The sequence below is a fragment of the Pinus tabuliformis genome, chromosome 8 (assembly GCF_031772625.1).
Source record: "Pinus tabuliformis cultivar Carrire ecotype Pingquan chromosome 8, CPIR1, whole genome shotgun sequence".
NCBI classification, from domain to species: domain Eukaryota; kingdom Viridiplantae; phylum Streptophyta; class Pinopsida; order Pinales; family Pinaceae; genus Pinus; species Pinus tabuliformis.
Genome location: NC_142294.1, coordinates 1,319,334,617 through 1,319,356,878, shown reverse-complemented (window position 1 = coordinate 1,319,356,878; position 22,262 = coordinate 1,319,334,617). Strand labels below are relative to the sequence as shown.

Below are 22,262 nucleotides of genomic sequence, written 5' to 3'. Positions count from 1 at the left end.
CCTTCTGGTGTCTGCGCGATTCCTCTACCACCTCCAGGATGTCTTGCCCTAGGAAGTGCCTGCCTGCTTGGTAAAATCCCACTGTAAATCCATCTGGTCCTGGGGCTTTATTTCTTTTCATCCCTTTCACTATTTCCTCCACTTCCTCCAGGGTTGCTGCCCTCATAAGAGCTAAATTTTGGTCTCTAGTGATCATTCTTGGGATTTCATTGCTTATCCTTCCTATAGCCTCTTCTCTATTCACTTGAGGTTCTGTAAGGATGTCCTTAAAGTGCCCAACTAAAGCCTGTTCCATTTCTTCATGCTGGGTTATGCGTTTCCCTTCCTCGTTTTTGATAGAAAATATTCTATTACTTTGTCAGTGCTGGATCATGGCTTGGTGGAAGAACTTCGTATTCCTTTCTCCTTCACAGAGCCAGTTTATTCGAGACTTTTGCTTCCATAATATCTCTTCCTGTTTTCTTCGTTCTTCAATTTGGCTTATCACTGTGCCCTCTTCTCTGGTTCTTTCCTCGTTTCTGCCCTCTGTTATAATTTCTTGTTGCAGTGTTCTCATTTTTTGTTCTAATCGTTGCTGCTCCTTGAATATATTCCCAAATTCATCTTTGTTCCATTTTTTAATTTTTTCTCTGAGTTCTTTTAGTTTTAGTTAGAAAGTCTGCATCTTACTTCGTCCTCTTTGTTGGCTCTGGGTCCACCACTCCTCCACCTTTGGCATGAACTACTGATTCCTAAGCCAAAAAGCTTCAAACCTAAAAGGGCGTTTTTTTGGGTTCATTTTAATGTCAATTTCTAGCTTGATTGGCCAGTGGTCTAAGCCCATTGCTGGAAGGATCATTGATTCTATGAATATATCTCTATTTATGATTTGTTCAGATATTAAAAATCTGTCCAATCTCGATGCAATTTGATTATTTCCCCCTCTTCTGTTGTTCCATGTGTGGATCCCGTTTATTGTGGGAACATCAACCAATCTTTGCTCCGTTATCATGTCACCAGAAGCTTCCATGTCTTGGTCTGCTCTTCTCAATCCTCCTCGTTTTTTCGTTAGGGTTGTAATCATGTTAAAGTCCCCTCCTGCAATCCATGGCATATCCGGGAACAGCCTTCGGATTGTTCTCATATTTTGAAGAAAGCTTCTGCGCTCGCCTGATAGGTGTGGGCCATATACCCCTGTGAGGATTATCCATTCCAATGAACCTATCATTCTAAAGGTTCCTGAAATAATTCGAGGGAAGCTGACCCAGTTTCCAAATTGGACTTCCTCTGGGTTCCACAGAACTGCTAGACTTCCTACACTGCCTGCCGCATCCTGCCCCATTATCTCATAGTGAGTATTAAATCTTCTCATTATTTCTTCCATTTTCTGAGTGCTAATCTTGGTTTCTTGAATTATCATTATACTAGGTTTATATTTTTTCAACCTGTCTCTCAAATATCTCTGTTTTCCCCTACTATTGAGACCTTTGATATTCCAGCTTGCGATTATCATTTTAATAATTTGGGTGATTGTTGAAATACCTCTGAGAGAGGTATAACTCTTCCTGAATTCACCAACATCTCCCCTACCACTTGGATAGTCTCACTCATTGGACGTCTACCACGTTTCCTTCCTCCTTTGCCAGTACTGCCCATTCCAATACTCTATGTCCCTTGCGTTCCTAGTTGTTCTGGTTGACTTGGCATAATTACTCCTACCTTTTCCTTGTATTTTTGGAACATCTCTTTATATAATTGCTTTTGTTCTTTAGGTATAAATCTCTCATCTAGATACCTCCATTCCTGTAACAGTCTCCTCATTACTCGTTCCTCTTCGCTTCCTCTATCTTTTTGTGGATCTACCTCCATTTGAGTTTGATCTTTTAGCAAGTCCATGTTCACTTCTACCCCTCCTTGTTCCATATTTATTTGAATTGTATCGTGTTCTTTTGTTTCTTTTGATAGTTCCATAGGTTCTTCATCACTATCTTCCTTTTCCATCTCCATTTCCTCTTCCTGAAGGGCCTTAAACTCGTTTAGATTTTCCAATGGAATTATTTTAACAGGTGGTTGCAGAGGGAGCGATCCTTTTAGAGATTTCCTTTTGATGGGCACTTCTTTAAATCCCTCTTCAGTCTCTTTGTTTACCTCTGTTGCCTCCTTCTCTTCTTCTTTCTTTTCGGTTGATCCCTCTGCAGTATTTAAAGGGCATTGTTTGAAGAGGTGGCTGTATTCATGGCATCTTCTACAGCGAAATGGGATGTGTTCATAATCCACTGGTTGCTGCCAAACCTCATCATGATATTCTAACTCGATAAACTCCAGAAGCGGTTCTGTTATATTCATGTATACACATATCCTGGCATAAGATGTGTATCTCCCTCTTTTGGCGGTCTCGGCTACTTTAACAAATGTCCCTATTGTATTACCTATTCCTTCTAGGATCTCTGGGTCCCAAAACTCCATTGGTAGTCCGAATAGTCTGATCCAGATAGGTGCTGCTAACATTTTCTCCTTGTCTGGGTTATAGCAGTCCTGCCAGTGCCGCATGAATAAACCGACATTATTCATAAAGTAGGGTCCTCCCTCAAAAATTCTTTCCTTATCTTCCATATTGGACAATATAACTGTGAAAAAACCCTTTGCCCCCAATTTTAAATCTATATGCCCCTTAGGTTTCCATCTATATTGTATCCATTTGGACAGATCCTTCTCAGACGGCCAAAAACCTACGAACTTACAGATTAAAGCATGATCTCTCATATAACTTCTGTATTCTTCAAGTTTATTGTTCAGGATTACAAACCTGGGTTTCTTCGATGCCCTTGGGAGACACCTGCCGCTTAATCCAGCTTGCCATCGGGCTCCCATGACCGGAGTATCTCTGGTGTTTTTCCCCATTCCGCTTTGTGCTCCATTTCTGCTTGACTCTCCTACTGTTATGTTTCTATAGGAGGGGATCTCTCCCCTCCCCGCTTCGGCTACCATTTCACCGTCAGATCCCTCAGTTTTCTACCTCCTATCCTTTTCCCGTATCTGCAATCTGGGATTTTGATCAAGCACTAGAGTAGTAGGCCTCCCTTGCACCTGGTCTTCGATTCTAGTCTGCTCTCGGCTGCTCAACTTCAAACCCTAACCCTCATTCTCGACCATCCTCCAACGCAGTATCTCCAATCGCCTAATAATCTGCAGTTTAATTTAGTTTACCGAAAGGAATTTACTAAGAAATGTTTTGTCTGTTTATCGGGCTTAAGAAAATTCAACAGATGTTCTCTTCATAAGGTGGAGTAGAGTCATCAAATGGCAGGTGAAAATAATTATCATCCCAAAAATGACAAATGTCCATATATTGGTCATCACAATCATCATCTAAATCCAATAAAATATGGTCGATTTCTTTCATCAACATTAGCATTGGCATTTTTTAGGTCCATTAGGTCTTGAGAATAAAAAATTTCATGGCTATAACATAGAGGATATTGATCGAAAGCACAACATATAATATACCAAATAAAACCTATGAAAATCCTATATCCAATGTTGTTGATATGATGGCAATCTGAGAAACCTATCACAAGATATCAGCTCCACGGTCTATACAGTTGTCATGAAAAAACCCTGAAATATCTGATTTCATATCAATGATATCTTGACCTCCCGAACTCCAATTGAGATGATTCTTTTCTTTTGAAATCAGAAGTTTTTCTGAGAGGAACTCAGATATCAATTGTTTTTATCAAATTTTACAGCAAAGCTACAGAAATTGATCGAAGTGTCGCAACCCTCTTTTCTTTTGTTCCTCTGAAAACCTATAAAATAGAAAAAAATTATGCCCCATTTGTGGACCAAAAAAGTGCTTTGATACAAACTGCTAAGCACCTAAACATCTTTTATTATTCCCCTTAGGTACCTCCACTAGGTACCCCATATTATCCTCCTAGGTACACTACAAAACAAATCAAAAAGGGAAGATCACAATTTGAATTTATGTCATTCTAACACATATATAGGTAACGCAGACATGTTATCAATGAAAGCATTAAAGATGCAGGAAGGCAAGATGAAAATCAAAGAAGTGGAGGGGCATGCATATCTCTCTCTCTATATGTTCCTAAAAAACAGATTTGAATGGAGAGTTGCATTGGATGTAGCTGGATTATTTTCAGTTTCTTCAGATTCTATTATATGTTTTTATAGTGACAGTCTTTAGACCTAGCTGGAAGATGTTGTTAATGGTGGATAATACATAGTATTATGGAGATATGTAAATTATAGAACTATTTTTGTCGTTTGAGAGTTTTGAACAAACACAAGCTATGTATATTTGATTTCTACTTTAAAGATCAACATATGTTTTTTTTATTCTTTGAAAGAATACATTGTTATATCTCCTTAATAGGGAAAAAATAATTTTTCCAATGACACAGAAAAAGTAAAAGTAGACACATTAGAAATATATAAAAGAAGAAACACTTTTTAACTGAAAGAAGCTATAGCTAGTTGTAGGTTGTTAAAGGGTTAAATACTTACCAATGACACAGAAAAAGTAAATTTGGAAACTTTACGAAATATATAAAAGAAGAAACCCTCTTTAACTAAAAGAAGCTATAGCAAGCTGTAGGTTGTTAAAGCACTGAGTACTTCCAATTTTGGTGTCTCCAGAAATTAGTTTACGGCTCTATTTCATTCTCCATTTGTCCATATTGGTCCTCACTAGATGCTAACGTTGCAGGTGTATTCTTATAGTAAATATTAAATAGAATTAATAGAAAAGTTATCTAAATGCTTAGTGGGATGTTACCACCTAATGCATGGTTGTATTTAATATTGTGGCAATGCTAGAATAAACCCTATGAAAACACTTTATTCGGTTAAGACATGTCTAAGTTTAGTGTTAAGCCATTTGTCAAGGTGTTGATGCAATGCAAATATTTACAATCCCATATTGTGGTCCATGCCTACTTGTATTGGGAAATTGAGGTGGGACAACACATGAAATCTCTCTAGTTTAGTGATATGGGTTGTTGCATGTCAACATCATCTCTAGCATGCCTATCATCAAAGGAGATAATTTGTGCTTGATATGTCTATGAAGTCCACTTCATAGATATGGTATGGATGAGTTATCGTGCGTTATGAGTCCAACTGTTATGGACTCAAAGACGGCACTACCATGCCAATTACTATCGCTGTAAAAGCCAAGCCCAAACCAGCTAAGTCAATCTACAACAAACTAATATCTCTATAACAACATGTTGATCTCTAGTACATAAAAATTTGTTCTTGAAATAACAACATTATGATAGCAGTTGTAGATTGAACTACAACAACAATAATTTTTACTATGCAAAACACAAATTTAGAGCACTAGTCTGGTTTTACGTTAACTTAAAATTATCATAACAAGAATTGTAAAAGAAATTATAGAACCTGGGAAGCGTGGCAGTGAACAAGATTACAGAAATCTTCAAAAAAATTATTGATAAAATAAACTCTTTAACTGTAGATAAGACAGTAACACTTTCCTAAGAACCTATCCTCACAGGCTCAGGCCCAAGCAGACCCCATAGAAGCATCCACCCAAGATATCCCTACTCTAAAGCCTGAGCTTTTTTATAATGAAAAATCTCACTTTTTCTTCACTATCTTTCTTAGCTTGACCAATTGAAAATATCTGAAAAAAAACATTGGCAACAAAGATGGCATGATTAGTGTTGGACAGGTGAAATTTTGAATTTATTAAAATGTTGAATCTCATCATTAACTTTCATACCATTTCGAAAAAAGGGTCCTAAAGATCAACCAAGTGATGAGGGGCAAAAGGCAGCAAATTTGAACTATTATAAGAATGGTTGCTAACTCCTTACCAAGTTTTTCAAATCTGAGGTTTCTGATTCTGATCCATTTGGCTTCTAGCATGCTTCTTGCCAATATCCCAAGGGGAAAAGCAATTATGCAATAGATCCTCTTAGATGTGCACACCTTACTGTAGATGTTGCACTGAAAAATGAAAATTATATAAAGAAAACAACAAGAAAGCATTTACAAATAGTTTAAACCCTATAAGACCAAACATATAAATAGCCCCCATCCCTCCTCTGTCTAGGGAGTCATCTGGTCTGCTTCTTTCCCTAGAGATAAGGTTCCATCCAAAACAAGTGGCTATTTGGAAGGCACTATGTAACAAAATTTTGACAAACTTCCTATCAATGTAGGACCAAGGATAAGTGAGCAGCCAAATAGATTGGGATGACGGAATGTGCCAATGATTTTTTTCCTAGTTAATCATGCATCAGAAGTTATGTTTTAGATTAGTGGCTAGGGTTCTACTTTACAAGAGGCATGAGTGAAATGGATCGCATTCCATTACCACTAGTAATGGTGTTTGATACCAATAGCAATAGTAAAAGTCATTACCACACACTTTTTTCCCAAGCAAAGAAACAGAGACCATTAACAAGGCATAGAGAGAAAGTGTGCATACTAGTGTCCAATTTTTAGCTTAGATTTGAAATGTGTTAATTCCAGCTAAGTCTCATAGATATAGTAGATCTGGAAACAATCATATCATGCTACTGTAGAAACACATAAAATTTTAAGGTCCCTATATTTGGGATTTGAATACTTCCTTTTACAAGTTAACCATGATTCAAACAGTCATAATTTCACATCTATCCCATTGTAGGAATTTACAGGGTAATTTCCTCAGTCAAAACACCAAAGGACATCACTCACAAACATATCACAAATCAATACACCATTATTCTTGACATGGTTAAAACCCTCAAAGAGGGAAACAGTCCATGGCTTGAGCCAACACGACCACTTTAGGCAATTTATTAATAAAGGAAAGAAAATTTACATAAGCTTCTCTCATGAATGGTCACCTTGAAAATGACCCTCCATGCTCTTTAAATAGAGATCATGGACCGATTGGGTGTTAAGCCATGGATCAAGTGTTGTTAATACCGAGGAGAGAATCAACCGTCAGATCACTTCATGTCTAGGAACATATCATGACCGTCGGATTGTAAGTTACAAAAGTACATAGTAAAGAAACACACTTTACCTAACTCTACACTAGACCCAGTTATACTTAACTATTTCCTATGTTTCGGAATATCCTAACATCCCCCCTTAAGAACAACTTGGGATAGGATTGAAGGATGTACAAATATGACACAATAGGAGAAGGAAGGAGCCATTAGAGTCTATCCCCCCTTGGTGACAACTTCCTGAACTCCAACCATAAATCGAAGTTTAGTAAACTTCACCTCTGTGAGAGCCTTTGTAAAGATGTATGCAACTTGATCATCGGTTGAACAATATTGCACTTCAAGAACATGGTCATGAATGAGCTTTATGATGAAGTGCATGTGTATTTCAATGTGTTTGTTGCGATGATGTTGGACTGGATCTTTGCATAGTTGAATCGCACTTTGATTATCACACCAAAGTGTAGTCGGATGTTGCTGCTGAAAGCCAAACTCTGACAGGATCTAACGAAGCCACAAGGCTTCCTTACTAGCTTCTACGGCGCCACGATACTCTGCTTCTGCTGAAGAAATAGAAATGGCACTTTGTTTCTTGCAATCCCATGTAATAGGTCTAGAACCAAGAGTGTAGACATAACCTACAGTAGACTTTTGATCATCAAGGTCACCAGCCCAATCAGAATCAATGAAACCAACCAATAGAGGAGATGCTTCTGCACTGTAATGAATCCCAAACTCAGTTGTAACTTGAACATAATGAAGTATTATTTTAGCTTCTTTCCAATGACTTTCATGTGGGTTTTGCATAAATCAAGCAATAAGGCCAACAACAAAAGAAAGGTCAGGAGGAGAATGGGTCAGATACAAAATTTTTCCTACAAGTTGGCAGTATAAGGTAGCATCAACTTCAAGGGAAGTACAAATGACTGAAAGTTTGGCTCCAGACTGAAAGGGAGAAGGGGTTGGCTTATCATCTTCCATGTGAAAGTGGAGTAGAAGATCACATGCATACTTGGACTGGGAAAGGGAAATACCTTCCTTGGATTGCAATACTTGAAGACCAAGAAAATAATGCAAGTGTCCTAAGTCTGTCATTTCAAACTACTTTTTAAGACTAGACTTCACATGGTTTATAAGTTTGGGATCATTACCAGTAAGGATAATATCATCAACATAAAGAACAAGAATGATAAGAGACTTACCCACTTTCTTGGTGTAGACAATATTGTCAGAATGACACCTAGAAAAGCCAGTATCTAAAAGAAAGCTATCCAATTTGGCATACCAAGCCTGAGGGGCTTGCTTGAGACCATAAATGGATTTCTTAAGCCGACATACAAGGTTAGATTCTATTTGTATAAAGCCAAGAGGTTGTTCCATATAGATTTTTTCATGCAAGTCCCCATGCAAGACGGAAGATTTAACATCCATCTAATGGACTTCCCATTTGAAAGAGGTAGCAAGGGAAAGAACAAGGCGAATAGAGTTCATTTTGGCAACAGGGGAGAAGGTTTCAGTATAGTTAATGCCTTCAACTTTTGAAAATCAATTAGCAACAAGACGAGCTTTATGTTTATCAACTTTTCCGTCTGGTCAAAACTTGGTTTTGTAAACCCATTTACATCTAACAAGTTTTCTTCCCTTTAGAAGAGGAACAATCCCATGTATCATTTGCCAATAATGAATGATATTCTTCATTCATAGTTGTGTCCCAATTTGGATGGCCTAAGGTTTCTGCAAAGGTGGCAGGATCATGATTCACTAAAGCTTGAGCCAGTAAATAAGAGGCTCTATCGAACTGAGAACGTGTACGCCGTTGATCTGTAGGATCACCTGCAAGAGCACCTGCTTCATCCCGAGTAGCACGGACCTATTTTGGAAGATGAGGAGCTAAAGGAGGATCCTGAGAAGGTGGGGGAGGATTTTCATCCTTGTTGTCATCATCTAAAGAAGAAATGCTTTCATAAGTCGAAGGGATAGAGAGAGGTGGCACATCCACCGAACTAGGCTCGTAAGCCGATTTGTTTTCAACAAACTTTACATCTCTTCTAATGATAACATTTTGGACTTAAGTGGAATAATTCTATATCCTTTGACATATTTAGAATATCCAACAAAAATACATTTTTCACTCTTAGGTTCTAAAGCTTTATGTTTCTCATCTCGAATATGGACCCATGTTTCACTTCCAAAAACACAAAAGTGACTTACATATGGTTTAATTGAGCTCCATGCTTCTTCTCGAGTGATATTCTTTAAAACCTTAGTAGGAGTGCGATTTACTATGTAATTTTCACAGTTAATTGCTTCTACCCAAAAATTAGGACCAAGTTCTTTAGATTGATGCATACAATTAGCCATTTCCTTTAAGGTGCGATTCTTCCTTTCAGCTATACCATTTTGTTGTGGAGTATATGGAACAATGTGTTGCATTTTAATTCCATGCTCAGTGAAAAAGTTGATGAATTTGTTGTTAACATATTCTCCACCATTATCAGATCTTAGCTTAAGAATTTGATGTCCAGATTGTTTCTCAACAAAGGCCTTAAAGGCCAAGAACATGTTAAATACTTCACTCTTGAGTTTTAAGAAGTATACCCAAGTGCATCTGGAGAAATCATCAATGAAAGTTAAGAAATACTTATAGCCAGAGAATGAAACAACTAGAAGTGGACCACATAAATCACTATACACAAGCTGTAAAGGGGCTGAGGCATGCCAAGAGGCACGTTTTCCAAAATTATCTCAATGATGTTTTCCAAGTACACATCCGGAACAAACACCATCTCTGCAAGATACCATAGGAAGACCTGTCACCATATTTTCTTTACATAGATTTTGAAGGGAGCGATAGTTTAAGTGACCAAATCACTCATGCCAAAGTTTGCTCACTTCATCATTATGAGCAACAAATACCGAGGGAAGTGTTGATGACCCAAAGTTGTTAAACTTATACAACCTTGTAGAATCATCAGCAATGCTAGTAGCTAAAATATATCTAGGATCTCTTAGGTCCTTAATTACAACATCGTGAGGTGAAAATTCAACGATTTTACCTTCACCTAAATGAGTTATCTGATATACAGATAGAAGGTTGCAGGATAAGGTTGGAGCACATAATACATCATTAAATTGACCATTGTCTAGATGAATAGTTCTAGTCCCTACAACACTAAGAGATCTATCATCACCAACATATATATTTTTGGTGTTACAATCATTTAAAGAAGAAAACATGGCTTTGTTTTTGGCCATGTGATAAGAAGATCCAGAATCAATGAGCCACTCATGAGAATGAGAAGAATAAGATACATTAAGTGCATAACCAGACCGAGATGCTTGACAACCACATGAAAAAAGTGTTATTCCTGAAGATGAAGTTGAAGTTGAAGAATGATCCAAATGGATGTTATGCTTCTTCATTGCTGCTTCCAAGGCTTCCATCTTCTTAAAGCATTTGGATTCTAAGTGGCCATCTCCATTACAAAAGTTGCAATGTCTATTAGTCTTCTTCCCTTTGTTTTTATTTTCCTTATCATTTTGTTGAATTGATTTTTCATTTTGAGACTGAAATTGCTTAGGACCCTTGTATGGTTTAGGACCATTCTTTTTAGGATACTGCTTCTTAGGATTCTTTGAATTTGGTTGTTGTTGGGTAGCTAATGCTTTCTTAGAAGAGTTTCCAAGATTAAGAAGACCAAGATGTAAGATTTTTTCTTGTTCTCTTATTAAAGAATCACAAAAGGCATCAAAAGAGGGGGATTTGCAGTCTTGTCCTTGAGAAATAAAGGCTTCTCTAGTAGAATGGAAGGTGGAAACAAACACAGAGTAGGATGGTCCCAACTTAGTAAGAATGGAATAGATAAGGCTACCATCTTATTTCTTAACCTTAACACCTTCCAAGAGAAGTCTAAGGGTCTTGAACTTGGACAAAAAATCTTCAATGGAAGAAAAATTATTGGGGTCCAACGTAAGCAACTCATTTTCGAGTTGATGGGATCTGATTTCATTTTTAATTCCAAAAACTTTAGTGAGTTGTTTCATTCCTTCATTACGGGTATCAAGTTCTATGATATGGAATCTAAGATATGGAGAAATAGACATCCCTTTCAACCCACATGCTTGATCTTGCCTATTTTCTCATTTGGCTGCCTTATCTTCATCTTTAGCTTTAGTTTCTTGGCATGAGGCTATTCTGTAAAGACCTTTACTTCTAAGTAAATCCTCAATGTAGGATCACCATTGGAAGTAGTTGGTGTTGTCAAGAATAACCTGGCATGAACTTTCCATTTTAACAGAAACTGAAGCTGTAGATGCTAAAACTAAGTGTTCCAATGGAAAGATCTCGAAATATTAGGCCGATTAAAAAAAACGGCTTCCGGATGAAGAAGCTATGGATTTTTGAGGAAAAGTCGTTGAAGATGTCGATGAAGTGCGTGAATGTGCGGAAATGAATGATAATGTTATATTTAAAAAAAAAAATCCTCTCCCTTTCCAAACTTAATCTAATTAGCTCACTTTTAAAAAAAATTATGTGACCTACTTTTATAAATAAGTGAAAGTCACTTTTACAATGGTACTTTATGAGCTACCCACTAAATTGTAACTTAAGTAAAAGATAAAGAGGATTTGGAATTATAAGTGACTCACTTTTTATAATGGGTGAGAACACTTTTACATAAAGTAACTTTAAAACATAAGCTACATGTGTTTTTTGAAAGAGTAACTCAACAAAAAGAAAGATTTGAACTCAAGACATCTATTCTCATAAAGTAACTTTGGACCAAGTGAACTAGTTTAAAAGGTTAGTAATTTTTATAAAAGAGGACGGGTTTTTTTTTTTGTCACTGAAGCTTTGGGGTGCGTGCTTACTTGAAAAAACTCTTTTTGCCTACAAAAACAAAAACCGCACAACCCAATATGGACATACAAAAAAAACCAAACCTTATGGCTTGAAGTTAGCTTTTGTCGGAAACTAAATATTTTCCTCAATGTTTCTGATTTTTCGAGATCACTCTAAGGCACAACCGAAAAGAGAATACGCATGAGAAAAATCCTTCCTTTCTGTTTCTGATTTTCGCAGATCGCACAGAGTCTCGGGGCAAAGAGCATACGCAGAAATGAAAGGTATAGATCCGGTAATAAAAAACAGAGAGATAAATAAACCGAAATAAATAGAGAGAAAATAACTAAACTGCAAATAAACATTGTATACCTCCAAATCTTAAAAATGACGTAGATAGGGCTACCGGAAACATTTTTGCGTGAAACAAAAGGGGTTCCTCACTATGACAAATGCTCCTATCACAATAGAGCAGTCCTCTCAGCCTGAAAGCGGTTAGAAATAGTAGATATAGGAAACGACAATCGGATGCAGTTATACGAGCTTCTGATTTGGATCGCCAATAGATGCGGCCCTCAAATAGCTCTTATGCCATGTAGGAATTTACAGGGTAATTTCCTCAGTCAAAAAACCAAAGGACACTGCTCACAAACAGATCACAGATCAATACACCAGTATTCTTGACGTGGTTAAAACCCTCAAAGAGGGAAACAGTCCATGGCCTGAGCCAACGCGGCCACTTTAGGCAATTTATTAATAAAAGAAAGAAAATTTACATAAGCTTCTCTCATGAACGGTCACCCTAGAAATGACCCTCCATGCTCTTTAAATAGAGATCATGGACTAATCGGGTGTTAAGCCATGGATTAAGTGTCAGTAATACCGAGGAGAGAATGAACCGTTAGATTACTTCATGTCTAGGAACATATCATGACCGTCAGATTGTAAGTAACAAAAGTACATAGTAAGGAAACACACTTTACCTAACTCTACACTAGACCAAGTTATACTTAACTATTTCCTATGTGTCGAAATATCCTAACACCCATCACATTTCAAAGGGAGAAAGCAATACATGATCGTTGCAAAACTACTCGCAAAAAACAGATTATCTGGTGATGAGAGTTTTTTCATCATTCAAAAACGTGTTACCTGATGCATTCTTTGTGATTGTATTACAATTGAGTATCCTTCAATTAAAATCAATCACAACTGAGTATCCTTCAATAGTGCATGTTGATTGTGATTGTGGTGCGACAAAAAATTGGCCAAAACAAGATCCCAGACCGGAACTGACTGTGTCGTGATTATCTTCTATATATGCTAGTTCCCACTCATTGTCTCATGATTATCTTCTATATATACTAGTTCCCACTCATTACTCATGTGGGCTAGAGGGATCATGGCACTGGATCATAACACACTGATGATCCCTTGGTTAATGTTCTCAAACTTCTTTCAATCAATAACACCAACACAACACAATCTAACCCTCTAATCCTGACCAAAACAGAACCCGAATATCTAGTCTTTTAGAGGAGGGCAGGCTTGCCACTGTACATTTCAAGTAACTTTTTGGCATGAGGAATGCACTGGACATATTTTTCGAGGAACTTCTGCTCACTTAAACAAAGTGAGGGAAGGAGACTAGGAGGGCACTTGGAAGGTTGCATTGCACTAAGAGCACTCAACACCGTATGGCGGGGCTTCATCCTACACTCCAAGCTATAACAAGACACAAATAGAGGATATGAAAAAGAAACTTTGCAGGAAGCCCTACAGTATGCATAAACAAGTCCATGTCCTTCTGCACCTTATCCATGGAAGCTTTTAATATAAGTGGGTGCCTCCTAACAAACTCCTTGATGTCATCTTCAAGGAGCCAAAAACTTGTAAAATGCTTCAATCTGTTTTCCCAAAATTCAGGCTCATTACGTTTAAGTAGAATACTAGGTTCCGATTTAAAAACAATTGTGACATTAGTCTCTAATTCGAACAGGTTTTGAAAACACTGGATGTTGGGATGTAGAGTTTTCTCGAGATTGCCGTCGAGCAATCTCGATCCATTGGATATGACATTTCCCAAGTCTTGTGTAGGAAGCCCCAATGTTTTCATGAAATCAATCTTGGGTTTCAATTGCCAATCAGCATTGAGAAAAAGAATAGTTGGGCATTTGGTAATAGTCATCCTTACCTGGCGTTCTGTGAATCTTGAATCTCTGAATCTTGAATATCTCAGTAACTGTACCGCTTGTTGGGCTATATGAGCTGATCTCGTCGCAACCATGCATGGCCTTGCTTTAAGAAAAGCTGAGAGTTCAGACTGACAGAACCCACATTCGTTGAGTAAGAATTCTGAAACAGGGCATGTGTTCTCTGCTTCTAGGTAGCTTGTGGAGTTGTCTTTATCAGCGGTAGTCGTAGAAAGCCATGATAATTTTAACAAAATAATAGGGGGAAAAGGTGAAGATAGCGCTGCAATAGCCACTGCCAAGGGGTGACGCTAAGATCCCAAAGATGAAGCCAATTAATGGGCGAACATGGCCATTGGTGAAGCTCTGAAATTAGGGATTCCTCCAAAATTATTCCATAACAAATTGCTGAAAAGATAAATGTATTTGTTTATTATATTCTATACAAATAGATATATAAGATATATGTATGAAATTATGTATGAAAGGGAGGGAAATATCGAGTAATTAATCATTTTGCAATTAACTAATGACATAATAACGAGATTATTTATTATTATTAATTATTAATATTTTTATTTTTTTCATGTCTAAATTATTTTGCAATCTATTTATTTATTATCATTTTTATGATATTAATAACGAAATTATTTATTATCATCGATTATTATTATTTTTTTCAAATTTGTTTGGTTTTTAATTAATTTATTTTTTTAATTTTAAATTATGATAATTTTTTTATAAGTTAAAATTAAATAAATATAATAATATTATGGAAAATTGAATGAGGGAGTTATGTCAAAAATATACAATAAAAGATCTTAGCTTGAGTGGTTTGATGAATAGTTATGTTGTAAGTGACCTATGTGTGGTTTGATGAACAATTATGTTGTAAGTGACCTATGTGTGGCATTTATGAAAAATGTTATATTTAGTGTAAGTTACCAATTCTTCAAAAATTATCATTCCCATTAAAAAAGAGAGATAAATTTATGGAGTTAGTGTAGAAGTTTTAAATCACTAGTGTAGAACAAGTTGTTCTTGATATATTTCAATTATTTTAGTAGAATTCCCTAGATGCTTTCTCCAAGCAATGGGAATATAACAAGTAAAAAAGGACTAATTGGATAATTAAGGCTGCCCAAAATTTGTCAAGGAGTTTACTTTCCTTCATTTTTGAGGTTGGCTTTTCTATAAACAAATCTTCATGCATGGACCTTGGTTTTGGGGAACAATACATGATTCTTTGCTAACACTATGAAACTGGCTCTTTAGTCAACCATGGTGCTTGCTTTGAATATCAAGTATGGACCAATTACCCTAAGATGTCAATGTACTTGAAAGTTTGTTTCCATATCTTATTGTCAGGTTGGAAAAAGGTATTTGCATGGAGATGGTTATTGTGCAGAGAGGTGCTCTCCAACCCAGTATGGAGGCGATGTCGTAATGCCTTGTCTTGTCTTGTCCTATTCTGTCATGCCCTACTATGTTAAACTTTTTGACTTGGTAAAATTGCGTGAAAGTAAAATAAAATTAATAATTAAACAATATCAAACTCTCGATTTTGACAACCAATGTTTTTTCCCATAGTATTCTTCGGCCCTCAACACAGGATGTGCTTATCCTTATCCTTATGGAAATACACTTCCCAGGAGGACAAAGAAGAAACATCAGACAAAATATAAGCAACATTTTATTTGTTGTAGCCTTTGAGTCTCATTGTTTGGGAATGCGATTTGGAAAATAATTGTAGAGTTAAAATCTTGCTTTTGGTTCATTCCTCAAGAAATAATATCACTTGATTGTTGTAGTTTTCTGGGAGAGCAAATTTTGAGAATACCTTGCAGTGACATTGGTTCATAGCTGTGAACAAATTTTAAAGTATAAGTTTAACATTGGAGAAAATGGCCAGAATCAATGAAGTATTAGAGTTCCTCAGAACTCTAATATTGTCTACTACTCATGATGCATTAAAAGTCAGCAAAGTTTCTCTCACAGACATTCAGGTCTGTCTACAAAATGCATAGGAAAATATTGAGTTTTTGCAGTTGGAGACAAAGCTACAACAAGAAGAATTACAGCACTGGAGTCATCATTCTGAACCTGTTTCTGTTCAGAACAATGAAACAGACTCCCATAAACAACAAAACAATATTGCTGAAGTTCATTCAGATCCAGTGCCCAATAAAGCAGCAATTGTACATGCAGATCCAGAAACTCAGTCTGCACTTCCTAAGCTCATCATCAGACCTTGGGAACAGCTTGTCCACAACAAGCACAGAACTGGTCTTGGATATGACAAGGACTTATCCTTTCATATTCCAGACTACTCAAAGCCCATTCAGTTTCAGAGTGCTAGATTCATTGATGACAGTTCACCTGCTTCTCATGACAGTTCAGCTTCAGCTGTTCCAGAATCTGCCCCTCTTCCGCAACAACAACAACAACAACAGATCGTGAAATGCCAACACTGTGACCGAGTTGGCCATTTGAAAGATCACTGTTTTGATCTTCATCCATGTAAGCACTGTCATAAAACCAGTCATTCTTCACACAGATGCTTCAGAAACAAACGTCCTGCAAGAACAAAGATTCATCTTGGATGGATCGCTTCTTGGCAATGGGCATCAACAGCCAAGAAGATATTCCAAACACATGTCAGAACTTGTTCCAGAGTATTGAACAGTCTTGCAGTTGAGTTTTCTCCATCTTCTCACCTTGTACCTGACAGGGGGGAAAATGATGGTCATCTACAAGCTTCAAAGCCACATCAAGCGAGCCTGAGCCACAACCTGCCACACCAGTTTCAGAGTTGTAGCCAGAGACAAAGATGCCTGAACATGCCTTCAGTTGGCAATCTGGGACACTTCCTCTAGCAGAAGACTCCAGCTTCTTGCCAGTTTTGAAAGAGTTCCAGGAATTACAGAGTTGTTGGTCATCCTTAAACCATCACAGATTAAGAACACTTCCTCTAGCAGAAGACTCCAGCTTCTTGCCAGTTTTGGAAGAGTTCCAGGAATTGCATTAAGCATTCCAGAGTTGTTGGTCATCCTTAAACCATCACAGATTGAGAACACTTCCTCTAGCAGAAAACTTCAGTTTCTTGCCAGTTTTGGAAGAGTTCCGGGAACTGCACTAAGCGTTCCAGTGTTGGTGGTCATCCTTAAACCACCGCCCTTTTTACCAACATTTCATAAAGCACATTCAGCCTAGTGCTGCCATGCATTTTTTGCACATTTTGTATTACAGCTCTCTTCTTGGACTCATACATAACACTTCGGATTAAGGGGGGGAATGTTGGACACCTAATCCTAAAGGGTTAGTGTGGAAGCCGAAAAGACTAAGCAGTCCAAGAGACCTTGGGATCTGAAACCCAAGAGTCAGATATTGTACTATAAATGTAAATCAATTGTTAATAAAAATTGCATTGCATGATTTATCCTTCATATCTTTTGTGTTGTCCATGTGTGTTTAACAATTTTTAATATGTTCTTGGTTCTCCAAGTATTGTACTCTAAGACAATTTTTTCTTTCTACTTGCGTGTATAGAGAGGCATCAACATTTCATTCAAGGTGCCAACCCATGAGATTTCATTCCTCTTCCATTGAAAACAACACATATCAATTTTAGAATCACGGTGACAAACCTTCAGAAGAAGAAAAATTTATGAAGAATAAAAGTAATGAGTGCTTGGTATCAGGCCAATTAGATGAAACCCAAGATTTGTTGTTTAAGGAATTTTGTAATCTTTCAAAAACATAAATAGAGTGTGTTCAACATAAGGATGGATTAGGAACCATGGATGATTCAGAGAGTAATATTGCATAGTTTAGGGTGGATGGAAGGGCTTTGGAGGGGTTTAAGTGCTTTGTTGATGTGGTGGGTAGGGTTGGGGAATGGTTTGAGGGGGGGATGGAGACAAAAGTAAGGTTTTGTAAGGATTTAGGAGGGAAGATGAAAAAATTAGGTCTTTTGAAGGGATTACAAGCAAGGCATTTTCTAGAAGTAAGAATTTTGATGTCTTTATGGATGTCGCTAGAGACAAGGGAAAAGTTATTTAAGGCTTTCAAAATCAAATTGGAATAGAAATAAGATTTTTGCAAGGGCGTGTTTTGGAGAAAGATGTTGAAAAAAATGGAGGAAAACTTAAGAGCAAGAAGAAAAGGTATGTCAACCTCTATGGGAAGTCTGCAGGATGGAAGGAAGGATTTTGTGATAGAAGGCATTAACTGCAATAGAATAGAATTGCATCAAAGTATAAGAGAAAATTTTAACAAAGAGACAAAAAATGAAGTCCATCATTATCAACCAAAATAGTAAAAGAATAGCATAAAACTAGCAATTGTCCTAAAGGTGCAAGGGTACACCAAAGGAATAGAAGATTTGGGAAAATCATCTCGACAACCCACTAATCAACTAATGGATGGATCTAACTGGTTGGGATGAAAAACGTTTGCGAGGCCAACCCCATATATTAATCGAGAACAATATCATACTTATGTGTGTTTTTTTAGAAGTAGTTGGTAAAACATATCATATCTATGTTGAAATTGAGATTTTGAGAGTGAAATGTTTGTTTTTTTTGTTTAATTAGGTAAAATATATTATAATTTCGTTAATAAATAGGGAAAATGTAATGGTCATGGTGGACAAATTATCAATATCAGTTAATTCATTATTGAAATTAGGTTATATATATATAGAACAAGTAAATTTTTATGGTGGTTTGTAAAGAGTTATAAGGAAATTAGGTGATTTGATATGTTTGCTTTAATAAATATTTACTTTTATCATATTAGCATGCTTTTATTCATGTTGAATTTAATGGTTATTTATAAAGGAAAAAAAAAAAAAAAACTTATTCTCTTCTATTAAAAACACCTTTTAACTAATAAAAATATTTTTAAATTATATTTCAAAATTTAAAAATATTATAAATAATCATTAATATCCACCGAATACTTAACACATAAACACAAATATATATAATAGTTTTTATTCAACTATATTTTGATATATAAAATATAAATATAATTTTGCATTACATTTTTCAATGCAATAATTCATAACATCTTTATTTTGATATTATTTTAACAATTATTATATCATAGTTGGTCGTTCTCATAGTTGATATTATTCTAACAATTCTCGATGTGAAGTTGATGGTCCAGATATTTGGAAGTGCCAATCACATTATTTGGATCAGCTGAGACTGCTTGCAGTGAGCAATCGATCCTTGGATGTCGTCCTCCCTTGTACAACTCGTGATTTTTACAGAGCTCATGCTTTTTTTTTAGAAGTGCACAGCTGCTAATGGGAGATTCGTTGTTTGGAGAGCTTAATGACTTTGAATTAGCTATCAGGAGAGAGAAGAACCTAGAAAAGGACTCTTAATGAGGGACATGTGACTTTTCTTCGACTATTTTTTAAGAATCACCGCTAAGAAGGATGTCGATAAATGTGGATAAAGTCGCAGCCCACCAAAATAAATCCCAACGCCAATCAACAAATAGATCACAACGTGGATCACGCCCTTCCTCACAATGGATGAGGCTGAGCTCAATTAGGGTGTGGCCATGGCCTCCGCGCCAAGAATCCTTGAAAGCACCACCATGGCGGGTGTCAAGCTCGATCTCTGAGAATATCCACACCCTCAATAAAAATTGTGTCGTGATTTGATTTCAGAATCCACCCAATAAAGTTGCTTCACCCCAATATTATTAGATTGCAGACACCAAAGATGAGCACCTCCCTGTTATAAGTAGTAGAAAACATTATTTTGTTAACTAAGCTACAAATATCAGAAGCCCAAAGTTGTCCAAACTCGATAATGGATTTCAACAAAAGGATTTTTCCTCCTGAATTTGTATTTGGCACGGCCTTCTCAGCATTCCAGGTTTAAATCATTTTTTACAACTCTACCATGATGACAAGTGTGAGTCTAAAGCATTATTAAATGGTATGTTATTATGAAATCGTATGTTGTTTTGTAGTGGTATGTTATTATGAAATGGTATGTTGTTTTGTAGTACGAGGGTGCAGTGGAAGATAGGAGAGGAGCCAATGTGTGGGATACATATTCTCATAAATTTGGTACTACTTTTACCTTTTTAGAGCAACCCATGTTTTTCGTCCATTAATGTTTATTGTATAATTTTACTTTCTACCATACTTCAATCGCAAACAAGAATGTTAACCTCAAGAGTCAAACTAAAATATAATACTATGTTTTTGTGTTTCTTTCGACAATAATTAGTAATGGCATCGAGTTTTTGAATTGCTTCTGTAACTAAGTCTCAAAGATCATGATTGGAAAGAAATGGTTCCATTTTCTATTTCCATTTCAAGTAATTCTTTCAATTAATTTGAGAAATTTAATCTTATCATAAAATTGTTAACATTGATCATACCTGCTTCAGAAAATCTGCCCGCACCAAAAAAACACTTTATTCCTCCGAAAAAAAAATCTACTTACTACTCGAATTAATCAACTAACTCCTATAAAGAATTGCTCATAACTAAATATGAAGGACGATTTTACAATTAATAGTTTTAAGAGGAGTCTGAAAAACAACGATTACCTTTTAAAAACAAGTTTTGTTTAGCTTTCAGAGGCTTTTATATAAAGGATTTACCTAAAGGCTAATACCACTTCAAAAACAGCTTCTCAAAAACAGGACTCGGAAATGATAATTCACAATTTTAAGTGGTTTCAAAAGAAAGAGTGTTATGAAGTTAATGTAATTCACTATAATATCTTTCTTGTAATTTTAGGAAGAGCACATAAATAGAATCAAGCGAAAAGTTTTGGGAAAATAGGGTGAAATACAAGGTTTTTTCTATACCACTTAAATGGGTGGTCTTTAATAATCGTATAATTTGGATTTTTTTTATTGGAGTTTTTAATAATTGTAAGTTTTTTTACATATAAATATATATTTAAAAGAAAAAATTATAAAAATATTTTAAATATAAAGTGGAGAACAATTTATGCACACATATTATAATAGCTTTAATAAAAACTAATAATTAAACCAGTTTAGATCTATCTTAACTTTCGATCTACCAAGTGCCGAAAGGGATCAAATCTCTTTTCACTCTAAAAATCTCTTTTCACTCTAAAAAAGATTTTCACCTCAAGAGATTTGATCCCTCACGGTGCTTGGTAGATCCAGAATTAAGATGAATATAAGTTGGTATCATACCATCTTAAGTTGTTAGCTAAAACTTGTATTAAGCGCATTTGTCCAAAAATATGAAAGAGAGCATGATTTAACATTATTATAAAGAGTGTGGAGGTGGTCTTGATACTTATTTAAATGCTCTGATAGCTATTACCATATCAAATAAGACTCTCTCATTGAAAGGGAAAACCAACCATTGTTAGAGTATGACCATAGTTTAATTAAAAAAAAAATGAAAAGAAAATGAATTTACCTAAGTAAATTTTGTCATGGTTACTCTAACGATGTTGTTTTAGGAAACCGAAAAATAGTTATCAAAACTATTGTAACTGTATGTACTTCATTTATGAAACCTGAGAAATTGAGGAGGTTGGTAAGCCTAATGGTAAAAATATCGGAGTTGTCTATAATGCGACTTTTTGGAGATTCCGGTGACGGAATCCGGCAGAAGAAATTGAGGTTAAATCTTGATTTGTTGCAGTTAAAATGGTTTTTTAACTGCATATTTGGATTCAGCACCCTGAAAAACCCCTGGGACACTTTCATTGTGCAGAAACTAGCTATCAAACTTGCGATTCCAATAAATTCCTGCCGGATTTCGACCGGAAAAACCCGCCGGAAAGGCTTTCAAAAAATCGCCTTATAGACTGCACTGCACGTGATGTTTCTTTGACAAATCATCAAGGTTTAGCCATGTAAATTCTTTGTATATTATTTATTTTAGTCATTATTTATGTCTTCAATGTTTATACATACTCTAAAAATAAACCATGGTTAAGAAAGAAAAACAATTTTTTTATTTGTGAGAGTGGTCGTCGAATGGAAGGAGACTTGCAATCTCGCAAACATGAATTCACATTGAGTAGCCACTGGGCATGTTGAGCAAGAGCCAATTGTTGATCCCATCAAGTAGGAGTATACTCTAGAGGACGTTGAGTGTGGGTTGAAGCCACAGATGTCATTAAAAGAAAAGGGTAAAAAAAAGGACTCCTTGGAGCATGTAGTAGAGGCCCACACATAGAAATAATTTGATGCAACAACAAACCCGAGCCGCAAATCAAAACTCAT

The 22,262-nt window shown here is 36.1% G+C and overlaps 1 protein-coding gene across 1 annotated transcript; it reads right to left on the bottom strand.

Annotated features, from left to right (window-relative positions):
* Positions 1-721: 721 nt before the first annotated feature.
* On the bottom strand, positions 722-1,321 carry LOC149240338 (uncharacterized). The gene has a single exon (XM_089370142.1). It carries the CDS (start codon positions 1,319-1,321, stop codon positions 722-724), a length of 600 nt encoding a protein of 199 aa, XP_089226268.1.
* Positions 1,322-22,262: the final 20,941 nt, after the last annotated feature.